The sequence below is a fragment of the Protopterus annectens genome, chromosome 6.part1 (assembly GCF_019279795.1).
Source record: "Protopterus annectens isolate FY-2018-M chromosome 6.part1, PAN1.0, whole genome shotgun sequence".
NCBI classification, from domain to species: domain Eukaryota; kingdom Metazoa; phylum Chordata; order Ceratodontiformes; family Protopteridae; genus Protopterus; species Protopterus annectens.
In genome coordinates this window covers 324,141,750-324,162,484 of record NC_056738.1, presented here as the reverse complement: position 1 = coordinate 324,162,484, position 20,735 = coordinate 324,141,750, and the positions used below count along the sequence as shown (strand labels likewise).

Sequence of the window (20,735 nt, the reverse complement as noted above, 5' to 3'; positions counted from 1 at the left end):
CAATGATGGAATCTCCAGCTGAAAGTATAAAGTTGCTTTCTGAGTTTCTCCTTTTCAGGCCCACAAGGGAGTTTGAGCTGGCTGCCAGTTCTGTGTGCCTGCAAAGGATGTCCACATGGCAGGTGTTTCACTCAGCCCACCAGATTTGCATGGGCTGTCTCTTGCAAACACACTCCTCCTGGAGAATTCCTGAAACACCATCTGCTAAGACAGGACCCTGTCTTCAAGAAGAAACTCCATTCTTTTGTCTGTCAATTAAGCACCCCAGAAAGACTAGCTTTTGCGGGTGTCCGGCACAACTTCCAAAGGTTCAACTTGAACCCTAGCTGGGTGTGTATGGTCGAGACATTCTCTAGCGGTTCCAAGCACCTGGATATAGAGACTGCACAGATCTGCAAGCCATCCAGGTAAGGAAAAATGTGAGTGGCAAGACTGACAGTGGACTGCTAATGGAGCAAAGCATTTGATAAACACGGTACAGTCCATAACACAAAGGGCAATGCAGAGAACTGATTGTGTGAATCATGCACAGCAAACCTTATCTCTAGAGGCAATGATGAATGTAGATATGGTGATATGCATCCTTAAGTCCAGGGTCCCCATGAATCATTGGTCCAATTAGAGGAAGCACTGTTTGCAGGGTGAGCATCTTGAGCTTTGGGACCTTGACATAAGTACAGAAAAGATTGCTCCAATGTCAGTCTCCAAGACTGCTCTTTTTTGGGCACCAGGAAAGATCTGGGAGTAGAAACCTTTCATCTTCTCCAAAGGAGGAATGAATTCTATGACCCCTGAGTCCATGATTTGCTTGAGTGTTGGAAGGAATAAGTGTCTGTCGGGTGAGGGTGAACCCCCTTGAAAGGTGATGCTCCTTTCCCTGCCAACCATCTTGAATATCCATCCATCCACAATCCCTTTTTTTCCATTTTTGCAGATGGGGTTGGTATGCCACTTCAGCAGTGATGGAAACTACTGATGGTCAGGCCACCTTGTTGAGAGCTAACCTTCAAGATGGGTGCTGTGCCTTAGCATAGTCATGTTTTGGAAGGGAGGCTTGGAGGCTAGACATGATAGAGCACACCCTGACTTTAAACTCTTTTTTACTCACTCATTCAGCAAAGGAGAATTGCAAGCTTTCTTAAAAACATCCTCCAATTCTGGGATCAGTGGAGGAAAAGTTGCCATGTCTGGGGCCCTCGTCTTCCAAATGATCTCATACCTTGCTTCTGTCGGACAGCCGAAGATTGTTCCCAACTTAATACATTGCTAAAGCTAGCCAGTATTTGTGAAAGAGAAAACATCCCCAACTTAATACATTCACAAATGCTGGCTAGCTTTAGCAAAGAAAAAAACATCTGCTTGAGTTTCTGAACCATTTGTCCTCTGAGGAAACTGACCAGATTCACACACTTGTGAAACCTCAAATTCCTGATCCCATTCAAAGTCAGGATCCCTAGGTGGTCGAATGGATGTGCGAGCACCTGCGTTGCTCATTACAGGGTGCAAACCTCTGTTATGATCTGTCTGAACAATGGCTCTAGCCATACACACAATCTCAGGTGGAAGCGGAGACTGTTGCTGTAATGTGATGGGTCTTTTTTGCATGCAATACAGTAGTGGGAAAATCCCTGGGGGGGGGGGGGATGTCAGCAGTGGCAATGGATTCTAAACCCCATTCTTCCACTGCACCTAAAGAGTATGGTACTCGTATATGAACCGGAAATGGTACAGCCCTGGAGATTGTGTCTTGGTAGTAACACCAACACCAGGGTACCTGGAGGCAAAAGAAGGCAAATTATCTGGCATTCCCAGCACTACTGTGGAGTCGCAAGCCTTAGGCTAAGGCTTACTTTTTGATTTAATATCTAGTTCTTTTAGATAACACAAGAGGGTAGATGGGGGGGGGGGGTACTGTAATGTCCATCGAGCCAGGGGACAAAAGAACTAACCAGATCAATACCGAATACTGGCTGCACAGTCCACTTCGGAAAAAATGGACAAATCCCACTATTCTTCCTCTAAATAGCAATCTGAAGTCTATTTCAGTAACACAGCTCAAAGCAAAAAACGTTACAAAAGTTCCCCGATTTTTAACAAATGTTAGTTTCAGCTCCAAAATAGCATAAGAGCCTTGAAGTAATGAAGTATAAACTTGTCAAAAATTCTTGACAAATGTTTAACATACAAATGTTGCCAAAATCACAACAAAAACATCCTTTGAAATGCATGAATAATCATAGCCCAAATGAAGAAAAACATTGCAAAAAGGTTAGTTTTCCTGTCAAAACATTCAAATGAAGCTTTTAATTAGGAGAAAGACGCAATAAACTTGCAGCTGTGGAAGCACAAGACAATGAGGGGAAAGTACAGTTTTGTACCTACCATAAATGTAGATGTTCGAGTGTTCAGCCTGCTGCAGTCATCACACTTGGGTTATCCTGTCGTCAGGCGGCCGGATTTCCAAAGTCTTGGTCCGATGTCTGCTGCTGTCGCCTCATCTCTGACGTCAGTGCGCCAGGGGGTACATATTTTGCAACAGACGCCATTTTCTTCAGTTTTTCTTACCTCAGATGTCAGGTGCCCCCAAAAAGGTGATCCAAATCAGTACCAAAAAGTGAGAACACTGTACAGACACAAAAACCCTTCAGCTATAAGCAAATACATCAGTAAGGCATAGCAGAGGTTTATCCAGCAAATCAGAGGGGTTGGAGGGAGGGTAACCTGGGCTGCAGCAGGGTGAACACTCTAACATCTACATTTATGGTAGGTACAAAACTGTACTATGTTCGTGTTACCCTGCTGCAGTCATCACACTTGGGTCGAGTCCCAAAGCTAAGGTAGGGTGGTGGCATTATAGAAGGTTAGAGGAGGCAATGAGCCCCTGCAGAACTGCAGTGGCGAAGCCTGCCCTGGACTTGGAATAAAGAGGTAAGTGATGGTGTTTGGTGAAGGTGTGTACAGAACTCCAAGTTGCAGCTTCTAAAATTTCCTTGGTAGGAACCCCCTTGAGAGAGGCTGTAGAGGTAGCTGTTGCCATGGTAGAGTGGGACCTAATGGAAGGAGGAACTGGTTTCCCATGATGGGTATAGCAGAATCGTATGCAATGGCCTATCCATTTAGAAATGGTTTTCTTGGAAATGGCCTTCCCTTGAGTAGCTGTAGCATAGGAAACAAAGAGCTGGTCAGTTTTTCTGAAAGCCTTAGTTTTATCCAAGTAATATCGAAGCTGCCTGTGAATGTCCAAGGAATGTAGGAGTCTCTCACCCTTGTTCTGTGGATTGGGGAAGAAAGTGGGTAGATGGATGATTTGATTTAAAGCTACGCTGGAAACCACCTTAGGCATGAAGGAAGGATTAGTTCGTAGAGAAACTCTGTCTTGATGAAAAATGAGGAAAGGTTCCACTGCCATAAGTGCCTGTAATTCTGAAACTCTCCTAGCAGAAGTTATTGCCAGGAGCAAGGCAGTTTTCCAAGATAGGAACTGAAGGTCTGCAGAAAAAGCTGGTTCAAAGGGAGGTAATGTTAGTTTTTCCAGAACAAAGTTGAGGTCCCATGTAGGCGTAGGAGCTCTTCTAGATGGTCTAATGTTTTTTGCCCCTCTGAGGAACTGCCTTAGGAGTGGATTTGAAAATAAAGGTGGATTTGTGTCGTAATGAGCTGAAATAGCTGAAGCATGGATTTTAATTGAGGAGAAAGAAAGTCCTTTCTGCAGTATTTAGCTGAGATGTTGCACAATGTGAGGCATATGAGGCTGAGTTGTATCTAGGCCTTTAGCTTGGTTCCAAGGAGAAAACCTTTTCCATTTGTCCGAGTAAGTCTTCCTGGTGCTTGGCCTCCTGGCTTCTAGAGCAACCTCCAGTACTGTTTGTGAAAAAGGAGCTGGTTGGCTACTTAATTGATTTGCCATGCAGCCAGGTTTAAGGTTTTGATCTGGCTGTGTAGAATCTGCTTGTCTTGCTGTGTGAGTAAATGAGGTATTTGTGGCAGTATCCATGGTGGGCTGTGAGCCATATTCTTCAATAGTGGGTACCAGTGCTGGCGTGGCCAGTCTAGGGCTATGGGAATCATTCGAGGTTTCTCCTTTTTGACCTTCAAAAGAACCTTTGTGAGAAGAGATAATGGAGGAAAGGCATATGCTGTCAGGTTTTTCCAACTGAAGGAGAGAGCGTCCACTTTCCATGCTTGTTGGTGGAATGTCCTTGTAGAAAATTTTGTCAGCTGGTAGTTTTGAGGACTGGCAAACAGGTCTATATTTGGTAGGCCCCATCTTTGAGTTATTGCAAATATTTGTGGGTCTAGCTTCTACTCGTGGGGATCTTTGTTTCTGCTTAGGTCGTCTGCCAATGTGTTTTTCTGTCCTGGCAGGAAGTGAGCTTGTAACTGGACTTGGTAGATCAGAGCTGTGTTCCATAAGATTACTGCTTGCCTGCAAATAGGGTAGGAATGTGTGCCCCCTTGTTTATGTACCACATTACTGTGGTGTTCGTCTTTATTGCCAGTTGTCCAGGCTGTAGGTAGATCCTTGAAGGCTGTCAGAGCTTTCTGTACAGCAAGCCTCTCTTTTTGGTTTATGTACAGTTTTTCTTTGTTCTGCAGTCCATAGGCCTTGAATGCATTTCCCTGCCATATGAGCCCCCCAGGTGTAGTCTGAAGCATCTGTTGTGATAGATGTTCTTCGTCTTCCCTTGCTGCAGTCCTGACAATTGGGTATAGTCCGCGTCCCAGTCGGCCCGAATACCAGAGTATAAGGCTGACGTCGGTCATGGCGCCTTAGACTGACGTCAGTACGTCAGGGTACTAATGCGCATGACCGACGTCATTTCCTCAGTCTTTTTTGCCGCATGGTCCGATGCAGAAGCAGTTTTGCGAGTGCAGGTTGGCGTTCTGAGATTTTCCGAAACCGGAGTTTCAGACCGAATACAGAGTTGGCTAAGTAACGCCGTTAGAACATTTTGGTTTTTTCTTGCCTCAGTATTTAAACGGATGTCAGAAAAAGTGAATAACTGTATTTCTTGTGGGAAGCAGATACCGCATAGGGATTATCATACATTGTGTATACCTTGTTTAGGGCCTGAGCACGACGTTGTTGGTTGCCGCTCTTGTGCTAGATTTAACAAGCGCACTATTAAGAGAAGGCTTGATTGTGCTAGGTTAGTGTTTGGGAAGCGTTGCAATTATAATATGCCGTCGGATGCTCCGACGCCTGCTTCATCCAAGAAGCGCAAAGATAAAACAGTGAAGCCTAGGGGTGAGGAACCGGCAGTCCCGGACGTCGGTCCTTTGGAAGGCTCAGGGGAGCCAGAGGTTTTGCCAGGAGTTTCTATGGAGTCTCAGGCAGATACTTTACTGTTACAGGATGTGCCCTCTCAGGAGGTAGGCCAGGCTGAGGGGGCTTCTCAGGTAACTGTTCTTCCCTCTCTTCCCAAGGTAGTTAGGGCCTCTCCTTCTGTTGCCAAAGCTTCTTTTAGAGGTAGGCCAAGTTCAGTTTCTGTGGGGGCTTCTCCTAGCATTTCGGGCTCTGTGCCTAAGAAACATATGCTCAAAATGGCAGAAGATTTGATTACTCTGATTAGAGGTTCTATGCCCCCACCTGATAAGAGGCCTAGGGTGGAACAGGAATTTGATAGTTTTGAACAGTGTTCACAGGCTTCGGAGTCTTCTGTGGAAGACTTGCAAGAGTTTCCTACTTATTCTGATTCTGATGTGGATGATTCCACCCCTTCAGCTTCTCCTCCTGAGGATTTTTCATTTTCAGAGACTCTTCACTCCATGAGGGAGCACTTTAAATGGGAAGGCCAAGATTACTCTGACTCCAGAAAAAGGCTTAGGGAATTCTTGTTTTTGCCTCAGCATAGGCCCTTAGCTATTCCTCCTGTGTTGAATGTGGTGGAGGATGTTTTTGCAGAGGCTTCTCTGAACCCTGACTCCTTGCCTCCTGCTCCTGTTAAGCCTGATAGGTATTATAGGGTGCCCAAGCTCATAAGTATTTGTTTAAGAGTCCCAGGGGACCCAGAAACTGTTTCTCAGGGGCCTAAAGGTGTTAAAGCTTCTGTGGTTAAAAATCCTGTACCCTCTGATAAAGAGGCAAGGGCTTTGGATAGGTGGGGTAAGAAAGTATATACTTCTTCCACTCTAGCCATGAGGCGTTGAATTGTCAGTTTCATATGCTGAAATATCAGAATTATCTCCTTTCACAATTGAAATCTAAGGTGGATGCTTTGGCGGAAGGTATTGAGTGTAAAGAATTGCTGGATTTGGTTCATGTGTCTGAACAAGTGGGTAAGCATTCTTTGCAGTGTGGTTTTGATGCTGTTCAGGCCTCCTCGAGGGTGGCTGCTACTAGTTCTGTTCTTCGCAGACATGCCTGGTTGAAGGATCAGAATTTAGCTGAGCATGTTAAGACCAGGATTTTGGATGCTCCTTTACAGTCTGATGTGTTGTTTGGACCGCCTGTGGAAGCAGTTTTAAAGAAAATGGAGGACAAAGCTAAGTCGATGCAGACTGTTAAAGATTTTTTGCAGGTGCAGCCTCCAAGTTTAGTAGAAATTGGCCTGCTAAGGGGTGGACATATCCTGCTTATGGTTCCCAGTCTAGGGGTAGGTCTAGCGTGGTAGGGGCAGGGCTCAAGGTTCTTTAGGCCTAGATCAGACAGTTCACCTGCTCAGACTTCTGGTGAGGGCAGGGGTCAGTCCTTTCGTAAGCAGAACCAATGACCTGCCTTTTCAGCTGCCAGTGGACTCTCGTCTGGCAGCTCCTTTGGGAGGAAGATTGTCTCTTTTCAAAGAAAATTGGGATTTAATCACTCAAGACAGATGGGTGTTGGATATCATTCATCACGGTTACAGATTTTATTTCCACACAATGCCCCCTTTCAAAGGCATGCCAGATGTTCCTCCTCCACAAAGAAAAGAGGCTCACATGCAAGTTTCTCAGTTACTCCAGATAGGGGCCATTCAGCCAGTCCCTGTATCAGAAAGGGGCTTCGGATTTTATTCTCGCCTGTTCCTAGTGCCAAAGAAGGGGAACACGTGGAGACCAATTTTGGATTTATCTATCCTCAACACTTATCTGGACATTCCCAAGTTCAAGATGTTGACGTTACAGCAACTGTTACCTCTGCTGGGCAAGGATCACTGGATGGTAACTTTGGATCTCAAGGAAGCTTACCTTCATGTGCCTATAAGGCTAAGTTGCAGAAAGTATCTGCGGTTTCGAACTGGAGATTTTCATTATCAGTTCTCTGCATTGCCCTTTGGCTTATCTACTGCCCAGAGTATTCACAAAGGTTCTGGCTCCAGTGATAGCTTACTTCAGGCTTCAAGGCATTCAAATCTATCCTTACTTGGACGACTGCCTGATTCTGGCTCAAGAAAAGGAACACCTTCTACAGCATCTGGAATATGTCATAGCAGTGCTAAGATGCCTAGGGTATTCTGTGAACGAAATAAAGTCCAGTCTAGTACCCTCTCAAGACATGTGCTTTCTGGGTGTGAGACTGAATACAGCAGCCCAGATGGCCTTTTAACCCCGGACAAACAAAAGAGTCTGTCACTTTACTTCCATCAACTATCTCATCAGTCCGTGCTGACTGCAAGGACAGTCCTTCAAGCATTAGGGTTCATGGCATCTTGTATTCTGGTGCTTCCCAATGCCAAACTGCATATGAGGAAGCTGCAATGGTATCTCAAAAATGTATGGACACAGCACTGCCAAGATTTGGACACTGTCATTCAAATAATACCTTGCCTTCAAAAGGAATTCTTGTGGTGGGCTCAGGAATGTCACCTAAACAAGGGACTCTCTGTGACCCGGCCAGAGGCCAGTCAAATTTTAACGACAGATGCCTCGGACACTGCTTGGGGAGCTCATCTAAATGGAAAGTGGATACAAGACAAGTGGCCTGCCAGACTACAGCATCTACATATCAATATGAAGGAGATGTTAGCAGTCCAGTTTGCATTGATGGCGTTCAAGGAGTTACTTCTTCCAGGGCAGGTGTTGATTCTGACAGACAACACAACTGTCATGTGGTACATCAACAAGCAAGGAACACATTCTTATCCTCTATGCAGGCAAGCAATGATTTTATGGGAGACTGCGTTAAGCCTGCAACTGACTCTTCAGGCAAGGTTTCTGCCAGGAGCACAGAACTCCCTAGCAGATGTATTAAGCAGACAAATCATGGATCCCCACAGTGGAAACTGGATCTTCATGTATTTCAGAAATTGACAGTGTCCTGGGAACTCCAGACATAGATCTGTTCGCTTCTCCACTAAACCACCAGCTGCCAAAGTATTGCACAAAGGGGTTTCATCACACAGCTTGGAAAGTGGATGCTCTGTCTTTCAGTTGGAAAAACCTTCATGTCTATGCCTTTCCACCTCTACCTCTTCTTCCAAAGGTATTACTAAAGGTCAGACAAGACAGGCCAAGGATGATTTTGATAGCTCCAGATTGGCCTCGGCAACACTGGTACCCACTTCTAAGGAGTCTTGTAAAGAAGCCTCCATGGCCTTTACCTCTGATTCCTCATCTGTTATCTCAGAAGGACGGTCATCTGCTCAATGTCAAGCTTCAATCTCTTCATCTCACAGCTTGGCATATTCTGTGTTGAAGCACGGTAGGTCTCAGCTTCCTCAACAAGTTTTAAATGTGATTATGGAAGCTAGAAGGCCTAGTACTAGGAGAGTGGAAAAATGGAAGAGATTTTTATTTTGGAGTACAGCAAAGAATTTGGAGATTTCAGAGCCTAATTTGAGTGTGGCTCTTCAATATCTTACTGAATTATTGGACAAAGGTTTGTCCTTCTCTTCCATAAAGATTCATGCTGCAGCAATTTCAGCTCACTATGATTGTGACCCACCTTTGTTTTCGCATCCTTTGTTCAAGCAGTTTCTTAGAGGGGCGAAGAATATAAGACCCCCACGTAGAGCTCCTACTCCTGCTTGGGATCTCAATTTTGTGTTGGAAAAACTTACTCTACAACCTTTTGAGCCTGCAGCTACTGCTGAATTGAAATATTTGTCATGGAAGACTGCTTTTCTGTTGGCTATTACTTCTGCAAGAAGGGTGTCTGAGTTGCAGGCCCTTATGGCAGTAGAGCCCTTTATGAGTTTCCAAAAGGAAAGGGTATCATTAGGTACTAATACTTCCTGTATGCGTAACGTGGTTTCTAGTGTGGCTTTAAACCAAACTATTCATTTGCCTACTTTTTGCAGATCCTCAAAATAAAGGGAAAAGATTTTGCACACTTTAGATGTACACAGGCAATTGCGTTATTATTTGAGCAGGACTAAAGATTTTAGGCAGTCTCAGCAGTTACTTGTTTCTTTTGCTTTGAGTTCACAGGGCAAGCCTGTGTCAAAACAAACTATTTCTAGGTGGATTGGCTTTTGCATTGCATTTTGTTATTCCCATCATGGCAAAGAGGTTCCAGCTGGGATTAGGCCTCATTCCACTAGGGCTACTGCCACTTCAACAGCATTTCTAAGGGGTGGCAACTAAGGATATTCTGGAAGCAGCTACTTGGAGTTCAGTGCATACTTTCTCTAGGCATTATCACCTGCCTATATACTCTAAGACTAGAGCTGGTTTTGCCACAGCTGTTTTACAAGGCATGTTGTCAGCTCCTGCTACTTTATAATTTGCCAGCCTCCCTTACCTCTGCTTTGGGATTCTACCCAATTGTCAGGACTGCAGCAAGGGAAGTCGAAGAACATAGGACAGTTTTGTACCAACCACAAATGTAGATGTTCGAGGATTCCCTTGCTGCAGTCCAACCTCCCTCCTTCCCTCTGTGTTTCAGGGTGGTTGTGTAGGTGAGTTTACATGCTTATATTTTTTGTATATATTACTGTATATATTGTACATGTTTTTTGGTGCAGGTTGTTTTTGGGACTTGTCTTTTTGGGTCTTCTGACATCTGGGGCAAGAAAAGACTGAGGAAATGACGTCGGTCATGCGCATTAGTACCCTGACGTACTGACGTCAGTCTAAGGCGCCATGACCGACGTCAGCCTTATACTCTGGTATTCGGGCCGACTGGGACGCGGACTATACCCAATTGTCAGGACTGCAGCAAGGGAATCCTCGAACATCTACATTTATGGTAGGTACAAAACTGTACTTTTGCCTGGGTGGGGGCAAGGTGGAAGGCTGACCCTTGTTGAGATGACATGCCTGTGCCCACCACAGAAATTCCTGTTGAAGGCAGGGAATGAGAGATATCACTGTGTCCAAGCTGTGGATGTGTTGAGACCATACACTTTTTAGGTACCATTGTAATTTCCTCATATGCAGTTTTGCAAATGGTATCAGAATGCAAGATGCCATGAATCCCAAAGCCTGCAGAATTTTTCTTGCAGTTAATTGGGTCTTTGTTGCCATTGTCTTGAAATATTGAGTCAGTTGTAATTGCTTGTCTGGAGTAAGATGAGCCTTCTGGGCTGTTGTGTCCAAGCTGGCACCCAGGAATGTCATTTTTTGTGAGGGTACTAGTTTTTCTTTTCATTTACTGTGTACCCCAGGCAATTTAATAGAGGCTTCACAAAAGCCAGATGTTGTATGAGAATGTCTTTTCTTTCTGCTTGGATGAGGCGGTCCTCCAGGTAAGGATATATTTAAGTTCCTCTTTGCCTGCAGTATGCAATTACTGGTGCCAGGTATTTTGTGAATACTCTGGGCGCAGTAGATAAGAGAGGGCAGTGCAGAGAATTGATAATTGGTTGAACCTGCAATGAAACGGAGGTATCGTCTGCAACTTTGCCTGATAGGGACATGCAGGTATGCCTCCTTGAGGTCCAACGTTACCAGCCATGCTTCCTTGCCCAACATGGGAAGTAGCTGCTGTAGTGTTAGCATCTTGAATTTGGGAACTTGTAAGTAAGTGTTTAGAATTGAAAGGTCCAGAATTGGTCTCCAAGCATTTTCCTTTCTGGGTACCAGGAATAGTCTTGAGTAAAATCCTTGGCCTTGCTCTTGAGTTGGTACCCTTTGAATAGCTCTCATGGCCATGAGAGCTGTAATTTGTTTTTGAGCCTCTGCCCTTTGATTTTGTGGCAGGTTTTGCATTCCTCTTTTTATTAGTAAGGTGTGAAAGTGGAATCTGTATCCTTGTAAAATTATGTCCAGGACCCATTTGTCCTTTGTGACCATGTGCCAGTTGTCTACAAATAATGCTAGTTTTCTCCCCAGGGGGGGCTGACAAAAGAGCTTTGTTTGGCCAGTTGAGGTGCAAGTCATTGAGTTTGCCTTCTGGTGGCTTGAGACCTGTCTTTTCCTCCCTTCTGGATTGGAGTGGTACATTGGCGAGGCTTATACTGAGCTTGTGGTTGTCCTCTGCCCCCTGGGTGCCTGTATTTACCCCTCTGAGGCCTGTCGGTGGCTGGAAAGGACCAATTTTTGGTTGGCCAGTTTCTGCTGAAGCGAGGGGGTTCTTTGACTGTCTGCATTGATTTTGCCTTGTCCTCCATTTTAACTTCTGCTTTAACACCAAAAAGAACATCCTGCTGCAAGGGAGCATCCAGTAGTTTTGCTTTAACATGTTCAGGCAGACTCTGCTCCTTTAACCAGGCATGCCTACGTATAACTGATCCAGTGACCGCTACTCTGCAGGAGGCCTCCAAGGAATCAAACCCACATTGTAAGGTATGCTTGCCCACCTGCTCGGTGGCGTGCAATAAATCCTGTACTTTCAATTCAGATTGTTGAGGAAGGGTTGTAATCTTTTGTTTTAACTGAGAGATCAGAAATTGCTGGTACTTAAGCATATGAAATTGGCAGTTTAGAGCTCTCATAGGTAAAGTGGCTGAGGTGTAAACCTTTCCCCCATCTGTCTAGTGCTCTTGAATCCCTCTCAGAAGGTACTGGGTTTTAGCCATGGAAGCCTTAGCCCCCTTAGGACCCTGGGAGATAGTCTCTGGGTCAGCTACTGGGCTTTTGTAAAGGAATTTAAGGGAATCAGGCACTCTGTAATATCGGTCAGGCTTGGCCGGGGCAGGAGGCAGAGTCAGGGTTGAAACTGGATTCTAAATAAACATCATCCACAATGTCCAGAACAGGAGGGATGGCTAGAGGTCTGTGTTGGGGGAGTAAAAGAAACTCAGCCTTTTCTTGGAATCAGAGTAATCCTGGCCTTCCCAGTGAAAATGCTCCCTCATAGTGTGTAAAGTTTCCCCAAAAGAGTAATCTTCTGGAGGGGAAGCTGAGGGAATAGAATCCTCGGCATCAGAATCTTCATAAGGAGAGAAGGAACAGTCTTGGTCATCAGAGGAATCCGAAGAAATATAGACAGTTCAGAGGAAGCAGATTCTTCCTCTTGTCTAGGCCTTTTGTCAGGAGGGGGCTGGGAACCCCTGATAAGAGTAATCAGATCTTCAGCAATCTTAAGCATCTGTTTCTTAGGCATAGGGCCTTGAACAGGAGACTGAAGTGAAGCTTTTTTCGATTTGGAAGGAGTCTTCGATTTAGAAAATGTTTTGACACAGAGTCGTCTGTCTGAAAACGCCTTCAGAAAACAAAGGTGTTACAGAAGAACCGACATCCTTGGAAGGTAAGTAGTCGGTAGGGCCTGAAGTAAAAGGCTGCGTCTGCCTACTACATCCCGTCAAAATATCCGTAGCGGTCTCTGGTTCCTCAACTGCAGTAGTCGGAGGCTGTGTTGGGGCCTCACAGATAACCGGAGGACCGGAGACCGGATCAACCGAGGCCTCGGAATCTGGCTTGGGCCTGGGCTGACTATCCTTATCCCTGCATTTTTTGTGCATACCGGTAGTTGGTAGCTCCGGCATGTTATAATTAAATTTTCTGCCAAAAAGTGTGCAAAATCAAAATGTCTTTTAATAGTGCGTTTATTAAATCTAGCACAAAAACGACAAGTGACGTCGTGATCAGGGCCTAGGCAGGGTATACAATAAGAATGGAAATCCTTATGAGGTATTTGCTTCCGCTTCCCACAAGAAATACAATTAACTTTTTCTGACATCGGTCTGAGGCAAGAAAAGTTTCCCCAACTGGGTACTTAGCTTTATAGAAGACTTTGGTCTGAAACTCTAATTCGAAAATCGAGTCGGCCAACCAGCACTTGCGAACTGCTTCTGCTTCGGGCACCGCGCGGCAAGAAAGACTGGGGAAAATGGCGTCTGTTGCATTATATGTACCCCTGGCGCACTGACGTCAGGGATGAGGCGACAGCAACCGACGTCAGACCAAGACTTTGGAAATCTGGCCGACTGCGGGACCGCCTGACTACAGGATAACCCAAGTGTGATGACTGCAGCAGGGTAACACGATGAACATCTGTACTAAAATGGCCTTAGTACAGAAAGCAGTTAAACATTCACCAATGGCCATACAACCCAGTGCAAGGGTTAAAAATCCCATAAAAACCAAGAATTAGTTTACCCGCAGTATAAGATGTATACTGTTTTATTTTAAAGTAAGACTCCAAGCATATACAATTTACTAATCAATAAAAAAAAAAATCACAGCAGCAGAATACAGCATTCATGTACAGATAGAAAAAAAGTAGAGGGATGAAATAAAACCCCAAAGGATTTTCTTACTGGAGCTCAGCAGTTGAACAGATCAAGCATAACGAGCAGTCTTCCAAGAGATCCTTCTCTTACTAGGCACAAGAAAACTGAAAGGGTCCTGTGTCTGGATCTAAAAGGCAGTCCCTGTACTGTCAGTTGATTGGTCCGTCACACCCACAGACTGGCAGTGGGAGGAGCTTTGAGTTTTGGTAGACTGCCAGAGGAAGGGTCAGGGCAGTACTTACCCATATGCCAGTAAAAGCAGTGTTCTATGAACATCTACTTTAACAAGCAGGACTTGTGCAGCTGTTAAGTATTTCCAAATCCTTCCTTAGAATCTTTCTCCACCCCAGTCCTCTACTGTTATCTGTCATTAGTAGAGGTTAATCCTGTGCTGTTTCATCAGATGTCTGAGATGGACACACTAAAAAGAGTATTAGGGTAAGTCAGGGATTCCATTGTGGACTGTTCACCAGTCCCTCTGAATAACCGTGACTCCATTAGAAACGTGTCCTTCGACCTGCACCCACTTTGTACTCCATCCTTCCTCCTGACTCGGGTCATTTAAGTCTCTCTCCAAGCACAACTTCAGACAGATGAGTCGTAAACATCTCTGTGGAAGTCAGGATCAAGTTCCAAGCCGTCCCTCCCTTCATGGGAATGCTTCCCATTCCAGTGGACCTACTTAGTTAGTTATTCTTAAGTGGTTGCAGCAGAAGAGCCATTGAGGAGGTCCTCCCCCAAGGAAGAGGAAGGCTCAGTTCTATTCTAAACATGTCAAGAGAGATGGTTCATGAAGCAACAGCAGTAAATCTCACCATGACCAACACTCCTAAATCCCACAGTTAAAGCAATCTTGATGGTCAAGAGTAAATAAAATACCACTCAGCATAGCTAACCCATCTTTGCTCAGTACAAGTCTGATGTATCTTGTGTTGTACTGACTGCTGGGTTTGAAATGGTTGTCAGCAGGTAGTAAACAGCTGTCTCTAAAGGTTGCATTTTGCCTACATTACTTGATCACAATACAAGTAGTCAGTTGCAACATCAGAGAACAGCATGCAGTGAAGTGCAGAAATTACATTGCTTCCACTACAGGAAGATGACTAGAAACTCTGACTCTTTCAGAATGAGACTTGTGTACCATGTATTTTTTCATTTAGCATGCTGATTATTCATTGGTTGTTTCATATGTGAACCTTGCATAGACCTGAGATTGAGTGGGTTGAAGAGCAGCTTGTCATTTAACAAGAAAGCCAAAAAACAAAATAAAATCTGCAACTTACAAATGCACATTTAAAAAGCATTTAAATATTTGCTTCTTGAGCAACTTTACTTTTACTTCAAAAATGGAAATAAAATGTACTGCATAAGAAAGTTCCTGTTAGCCTTACTGGTTGGTGCTCAGATTGCAGTTTTTTTTTACTGAATGGTGAATTTAATCAACACAGCTGCAAAATTAAAATTGGCCTTATTTGTTGAACCCACAAGAAGGAAGTTTGTTTTTGAGTGGCAGAAGACAGAAGTGGAAAACCGCACTACCCACTCATTCTCCCTCTGTTCAGTTTAACAGTATCTGTAAAGAAACTAAAGTCTTCAAGAATGTCCCTGTCAATACTGTGCAGCAGAAGTGTGCAATAGCCAGTGACTGCTGAAAAAAATGGTGTGACTGTGAGGTTAGCTGTGATGTGATCTGACTTTATCTTTCAGTTGTGTTCTGTTTCAGTGAAGTTTACACATGATAGAGGAGAGCCTGATATTTATAAATAAAACTGGAAAGGTCCAAGCATTATTTAACAAAGCATTTGTTAACCATATCATTTATTCTCTCGCACTTGCTTGCTGGAATGTTATAAGTGATAAGCCAAGGTTTTTTTAAGTTTTGGCCAAGATTTTATACACTTGCTATGGAGCTTGCTCCTCTGGTTTATTTCATTGTCCAATAGGATGGCTGTGTAAAGTTACTGATTTGTATTTTTGTTGCAATATTGTTAGGGGCCACTCGCTGCAGCAGTTGTGTAAAACTGAATGCATTTTTGTGTGGTGGTGGTGAGTTTATGCAGTTGAAGTTTAATAAATATATAAATTACAAAAAAAATGCAGTTAAAGTAACAGTAGTGATGGCACAAATCGGGCAGCATCATCTGGGAGAGTAACTTTGCAACCTGCAAGAGTCTACCCATTTTATCCTAGCTTGAAGAGGAGAATTCTAGCTGTACTGTACCTGCGGTTAAATGTGGTGAGGGATGTACACCACACTTTTGTGTTGCCCTCCTTTATCCAGAACTTGTAGAATGCTATGCAACAGGGTTGTTTTAATGTGCTAATAATGCCTTCATTTTTATTCTGGCTGTTTCACAGAACGTCTTTCAGAGTTGTACCCTACTCCTGCAGAAAAACATGAAAATAAAACCACAGCACTTCTGTATTCTACTTACCATGCTGCAGAAGGTTAAATGCTGAAGAAAACTGTGAAGGGTGTTTGAGAATTCTTCCTTTTGAGACGCAACTTCCAATTGACTTATAAGAGGGTTGGATAGATTCATGGCAGACAAAACAAATGACAAAAACACAATTCCAGAATTTCCACTGGTGTATCTGAACTTCATTCCAGCACATACTCTCACTTTTCACCCTTCAGAAAATCCAGTGTACCCCTACCCGTAATATTTTTATGGAAAGATGCAGGCACCGCTTAGTGCTGTGTACCATTAGGTCGTTTTTGCCGCCTTAGAGGATGTAACTTTCTGCCCTACTGAGAATGGTATGAACATACACACAGCTGGGTCACAGTATCCTAAGATGGTTCATGTATGTTATGAAATGCAGAGTGGCATCCTTTCCTTCATCATTTGCCAATGGAAAAATTATTTTGGTTCAGCAAACTTGAGGAATATGAAGAGAACAAGTTATTCTGTAGTCTGTAATGGCTAGATACTGCAGTGCTGTAGTTGTGGAGATTTCCATCACTGACCAGAATAACTACATTGTAAACAATTTTCTTTGCTGCCAACACATTCTCATATGTGCTTTGAGACCTTTCTGTATAGTCAAATGCTGTACTGTTTTGTGTTTTATATAAATTTCTTCCAGTAAACTAAAAAATAACCTTCCGGCTGTTCCAGCTTCCCTGAGAGAGCGACAGACTGACATCCTCCAGCTAACTACCCTGCTCCTTTGCCTGTATTTACACCTTTCTGTATGAATACATACCAACAGTGCTCTTATCAGATGCTGTAATTGCCAAGAAATAATTTCCCTGCGTTCCTGACTTCATCTTATACTTTCTGATCTACTATCTGTGTTAAGGTCTATTGGAAATTCTCTTTCTGCAGCGTTTGTTTGGCATAGCCAATTTCCTCCAGCATCCAGGCACACACTGTACTTATAGTAGTTGTGTTAACTGAGTCTGTATCCCTTTCCCTTTGCTGTATTGCATTTAGTATTATGACAATTGCACTGCCTTTTTTGTTTGCTTAGATTCTATACAGTGATGTATGAAAATGTATTTATTCTGTAAATATATTGTACAAGGATTTCTTCAAATGTTTTGTTGGCACATGCTTGGGGTTCCCATGTACGTACTCCTGTGCCTTTAGAAGTTAAGTTTATATTATGACATTATTAATTTTTTCCAATGCCAATTCATTTGTTTGCGGTTGGTAATTTTTTTCCTGTTGTACATGGCTTTTTATCTGTCCAGTACTGATGAGTTTAACTCTTTTTTTTTTTTTTTTTTTGCAAAGTTTGTACTTTGACACTGTCCTTGCCGGAAATGCACTGATTACTAGAAACTGGAATAATTTGACAGTAATACTTGTGTACTGTTTAGAAGCTATGAATAGTTTACATCTTAAGTTATAGACTCTTAAAATCTATGCTCATCTCATAACATCCAATTTGGTGGCAGCGTTCAGTTCATTTCTCAAACATTTGTACAAAAGTGAAATCTTGGCTATTCATATGCCATCTCCACTTAGGCTTTTCCTCTACCTAGAAGTCCCATTTGCAGTCTTGACAACAGCACATCATTTCAGGGTAGCAGATTGCAAGTTCGGATTTCACTGCTGAGGTGTATGACATCAAAGTAAGGATTGGATAGCAAAGGCAAATTAACATAATGTACATGTGTATATTTAGGACGTATTTGCAAAGCTTTAGGAAGCTGGGCACATTTTAAATGTTTTGTACTTTTAGTGCTGCTACAAATGTGACAGGGTTGCCCCAGCTGCTGAGATCCATGCTTCATGTCTTAACTACTCATGCTGCCCTTTTCTTGGTCATATGCTACCTTGATGCATGTGCACACATGCTGTATCTTGAGAGCGTGGCCCACGAAAGGCACTGAACTTTTGAGTGCAGATGTGCACTTATTCTTTGCACTGACAGGTGCTGTTCAGGATGCATTTCAATACAGTGACTTGTATATCCTGTCTTGTTTTATTGTGCAAATGTAGGTGCTAACTGCCTTCATTTTCATTTTGGCTGCTTCACAGAAGGATAGTGTCTCAGTTGTTTCTATTCCTTCATTGGGACTAGCACTTTAGATTTGTGTGTTTAGCCATGGTCATGAACGTGTCTTGGATGCACACTTCTTTCAGAGTAGAATCCCTGGCTTTGTTTCAAGCATGCAAACTGAAGAGTCTTTGTCTGAACAGACGTAATTTCTAACAGCAGAATGGAGAGTGTGGGCCCACATTTTCTAGAGCATTCAGGTTTCTGTAACTGTAATGTGGCCTACACAGGCACTAACTGGAGTAACTGCTTACAGATAATAGATGTTTAGAAGCACTAAAATGCTAAATCCCAGCTTCAGTTCCGTAAACATTTAAGGCTGCAACTGTCCTGCTGACATTCAGTACACTTCTTTTTCAGCCCTAGAAAAAAATATTCACAAGTGTGAATGCACAGCAAAAAAAAAAAGCTTTGTCAGCAACACTTTTTAGAAATTGCAAGAAGAGTTTGACACTGTTGTACAAGCAGGATTAAAGTCTTAGTCTGATGCCTTACAGATGAGGTAATGTTTCAGGATCCATCCCCAATACACAGATCATTTTATGCTCCACCCCTTTTTAGCTCCAGTCCACCCATTACCTGCAACATTAAATGGCTGATGTTCTTCATCTCACATTGCTGCAGTCCTTACACTTGGGTAGTCCGCTGTCCTCGGTCGGCCCGAATATCAAAGTATTAGGCTGACATCGGTCAAGGCGCTTAAGACTGACATCAGGACGTCAGGGTACAAATGCGCATGACCGACGTCATATTCTCAGTCTTTTTTGGCGCATGGTCCGATGCAGAAGCAGCGTTGCAAGTGCCGTTCGGCGTTCTGAAATTTTTCGAATTCGGAGTTTCAGACCGAGTCAAAGTTGGCTAAGTACCCCGTTGGGGAATATTTTAGTTTTTTCTTGCCTCAGTGGTTTACCGGATGTCAGAAAAAGTAAGTAACTGTATTTCTTGTGGGAAACAGATACCTCATAGGGACTATCATACTCTGTGTATTCCTTGTTTGGGGCCTGAGCACGACGTTGTTGGGTGTCGCTTTTGTGCTAGGTTCAATAAGCGCACTATTAAGCGAAGGTTAGATTGTGCCAGGTTGGTCTTCGGGAAGCGGTGCAATTATACTATGCCGTCGGATGCTCCGACTCCCGCTTCTTCAAAGAAGCGCAAAGACAAAGCAGCTAAACCCAGGCAAGAAGAGTCGTCCGTACTGGATACCGGTTCTTTAGAGGCGTCAGTGGAATCGGTGGTTCCGCCGGAGGCTTCTCTGGAGTCCCAGGGGGAGACTTTAATATTGCAGGATGTGGCCTCTCAGGAGGCAGGTCAGGCTGAAGGGGCTTCTCAGGTTACTGTACTCCCCTCTCTTCCTAGGGTGGTTAGGCCCTCTCCTTCTGTTTCCAAGGCTTCTCCCAGAGGCAGGCCAAGTTTAGCTTCTGTTGGTGTCACTCCTAGTTCATCAGGATCTGTGCCCAAGAAGCACATGCTTAAAATGGCAGAAGATTTAATTACTTTGATTAGAGGTTCTTTGCCCCCTCCTGATAAGAGGCCTAGGGTGGAACCGGAGTTGGGGAGTTTTGAGCAGGCTTCGGATGTTTCAGAGTCTTCGGCTGAAGACTTGCAGGAGTATTCTCCTTATTCTGATTCTGATGTAGATGATTCTACTCCTTCTGCTTCTCCTCCAGAGGATTTTTCTTTTCAGAGACTCTTCATTCCATGAGGGAACATTTTAAGTGGGAAGGTCAGGACTTCTCTGATTCCAGGAAAAGGCTTAGGGAATTTTTGCTTTTACCCCAGCATAGGCCTTTGGCTATACCACCTGTTCTGGATGTGGTGGAAGATGTGTTTGCAGAGGCTTCTCTTAATCCTGATTCTTTGCCTCCTGCTCCTGTTAAACCGGATAGGTATTACAGGGTGCCTGAGGCTCATAAATATCTTTATAAGAGTCCTAGGGCGGACCCAGAAACTGTTAGTCAGGGACCTAAGGGTGTCAAGGCCTCTGTTGTAAAAAATCCGGTTCCTCCAGATAAAGAGGCCAGAGCTTTGGATAGATGGGGAAAGAAAGTCTATACTTCTTCCACCTTAGCTATGAGGGCTTTGAATTGCCAGTTTCACATGTTGAAATATCAGAACTATCTTCTTTCTCAATTGAAGTCTAAGGTAGATGCTCTGGCGGAAGGCATTGAGTGTAAAGAATTACAAGATTTGGTACATGTCTCTGAACAGGTGGGTAAGCATTCTTTACAATGTGGTTTTGATGCTGTACAGGCCTCATCTAGGGTGGCTGCCACTGGGTCAGTTCTTCGCAGGCACGCCTGGCTGAGGGATCAGAATTTATCTGACCATGTTAAGACAAGGATTTTGGATGCTCCTTTACAGTCTGATGTGTTGTTTGGTTCACCTGTGGAGTCAGTCTTGAAGAAAATGGAAGACAAGGCTAAGTCTATGCAGGCTGTGAAAGATTTTTTGCAAGTTCAGCCTCCGAGTTTAGTAGGAATTGGCCTGCTAAGGGGTGGACGTACCCTTCTTATGATTCACAGTCTAGGGGTAGATCTAGACGTGGTAGGGGCAGAGTTCACAGCTCCTTCAGACCTAGAACAGGGAGTTCTCCTGCACAATCTTCGGGTGAGGGCAGGGGCCAGTCCTTTCGTAAACAGGCCCAATGACCTACCTTTTCAGCTGCCAGATCCTTCTTGCCTGGCAGCA

At 43.9% G+C, this 20,735-nt stretch overlaps 1 protein-coding gene across 2 annotated transcripts in view; it reads left to right on the top strand.

Moving 5' to 3' along the window:
• Positions 1 to 20,735, top strand: part of PPP1R14B (protein phosphatase 1 regulatory inhibitor subunit 14B) — a 324,098-nt gene that overhangs the window by 291,063 nt on the left and 12,300 nt on the right. Inside the window, exon 4 of one of the 2 annotated variants that reach the window (XM_044075742.1) lies at positions 15,894 to 16,204. The exons of the other annotated variant lie outside the window; for it this stretch is intronic. Within the exon in view, the coding sequence (XP_043931677.1) occupies positions 15,894 to 15,995 (102 nt within the window). The 3' untranslated portion in view covers positions 15,996 to 16,204. Of the gene's footprint in view, positions 1 to 15,893; positions 16,205 to 20,735 lie in introns of those variants that run through there. 2 annotated transcript variants of the gene reach the window in all.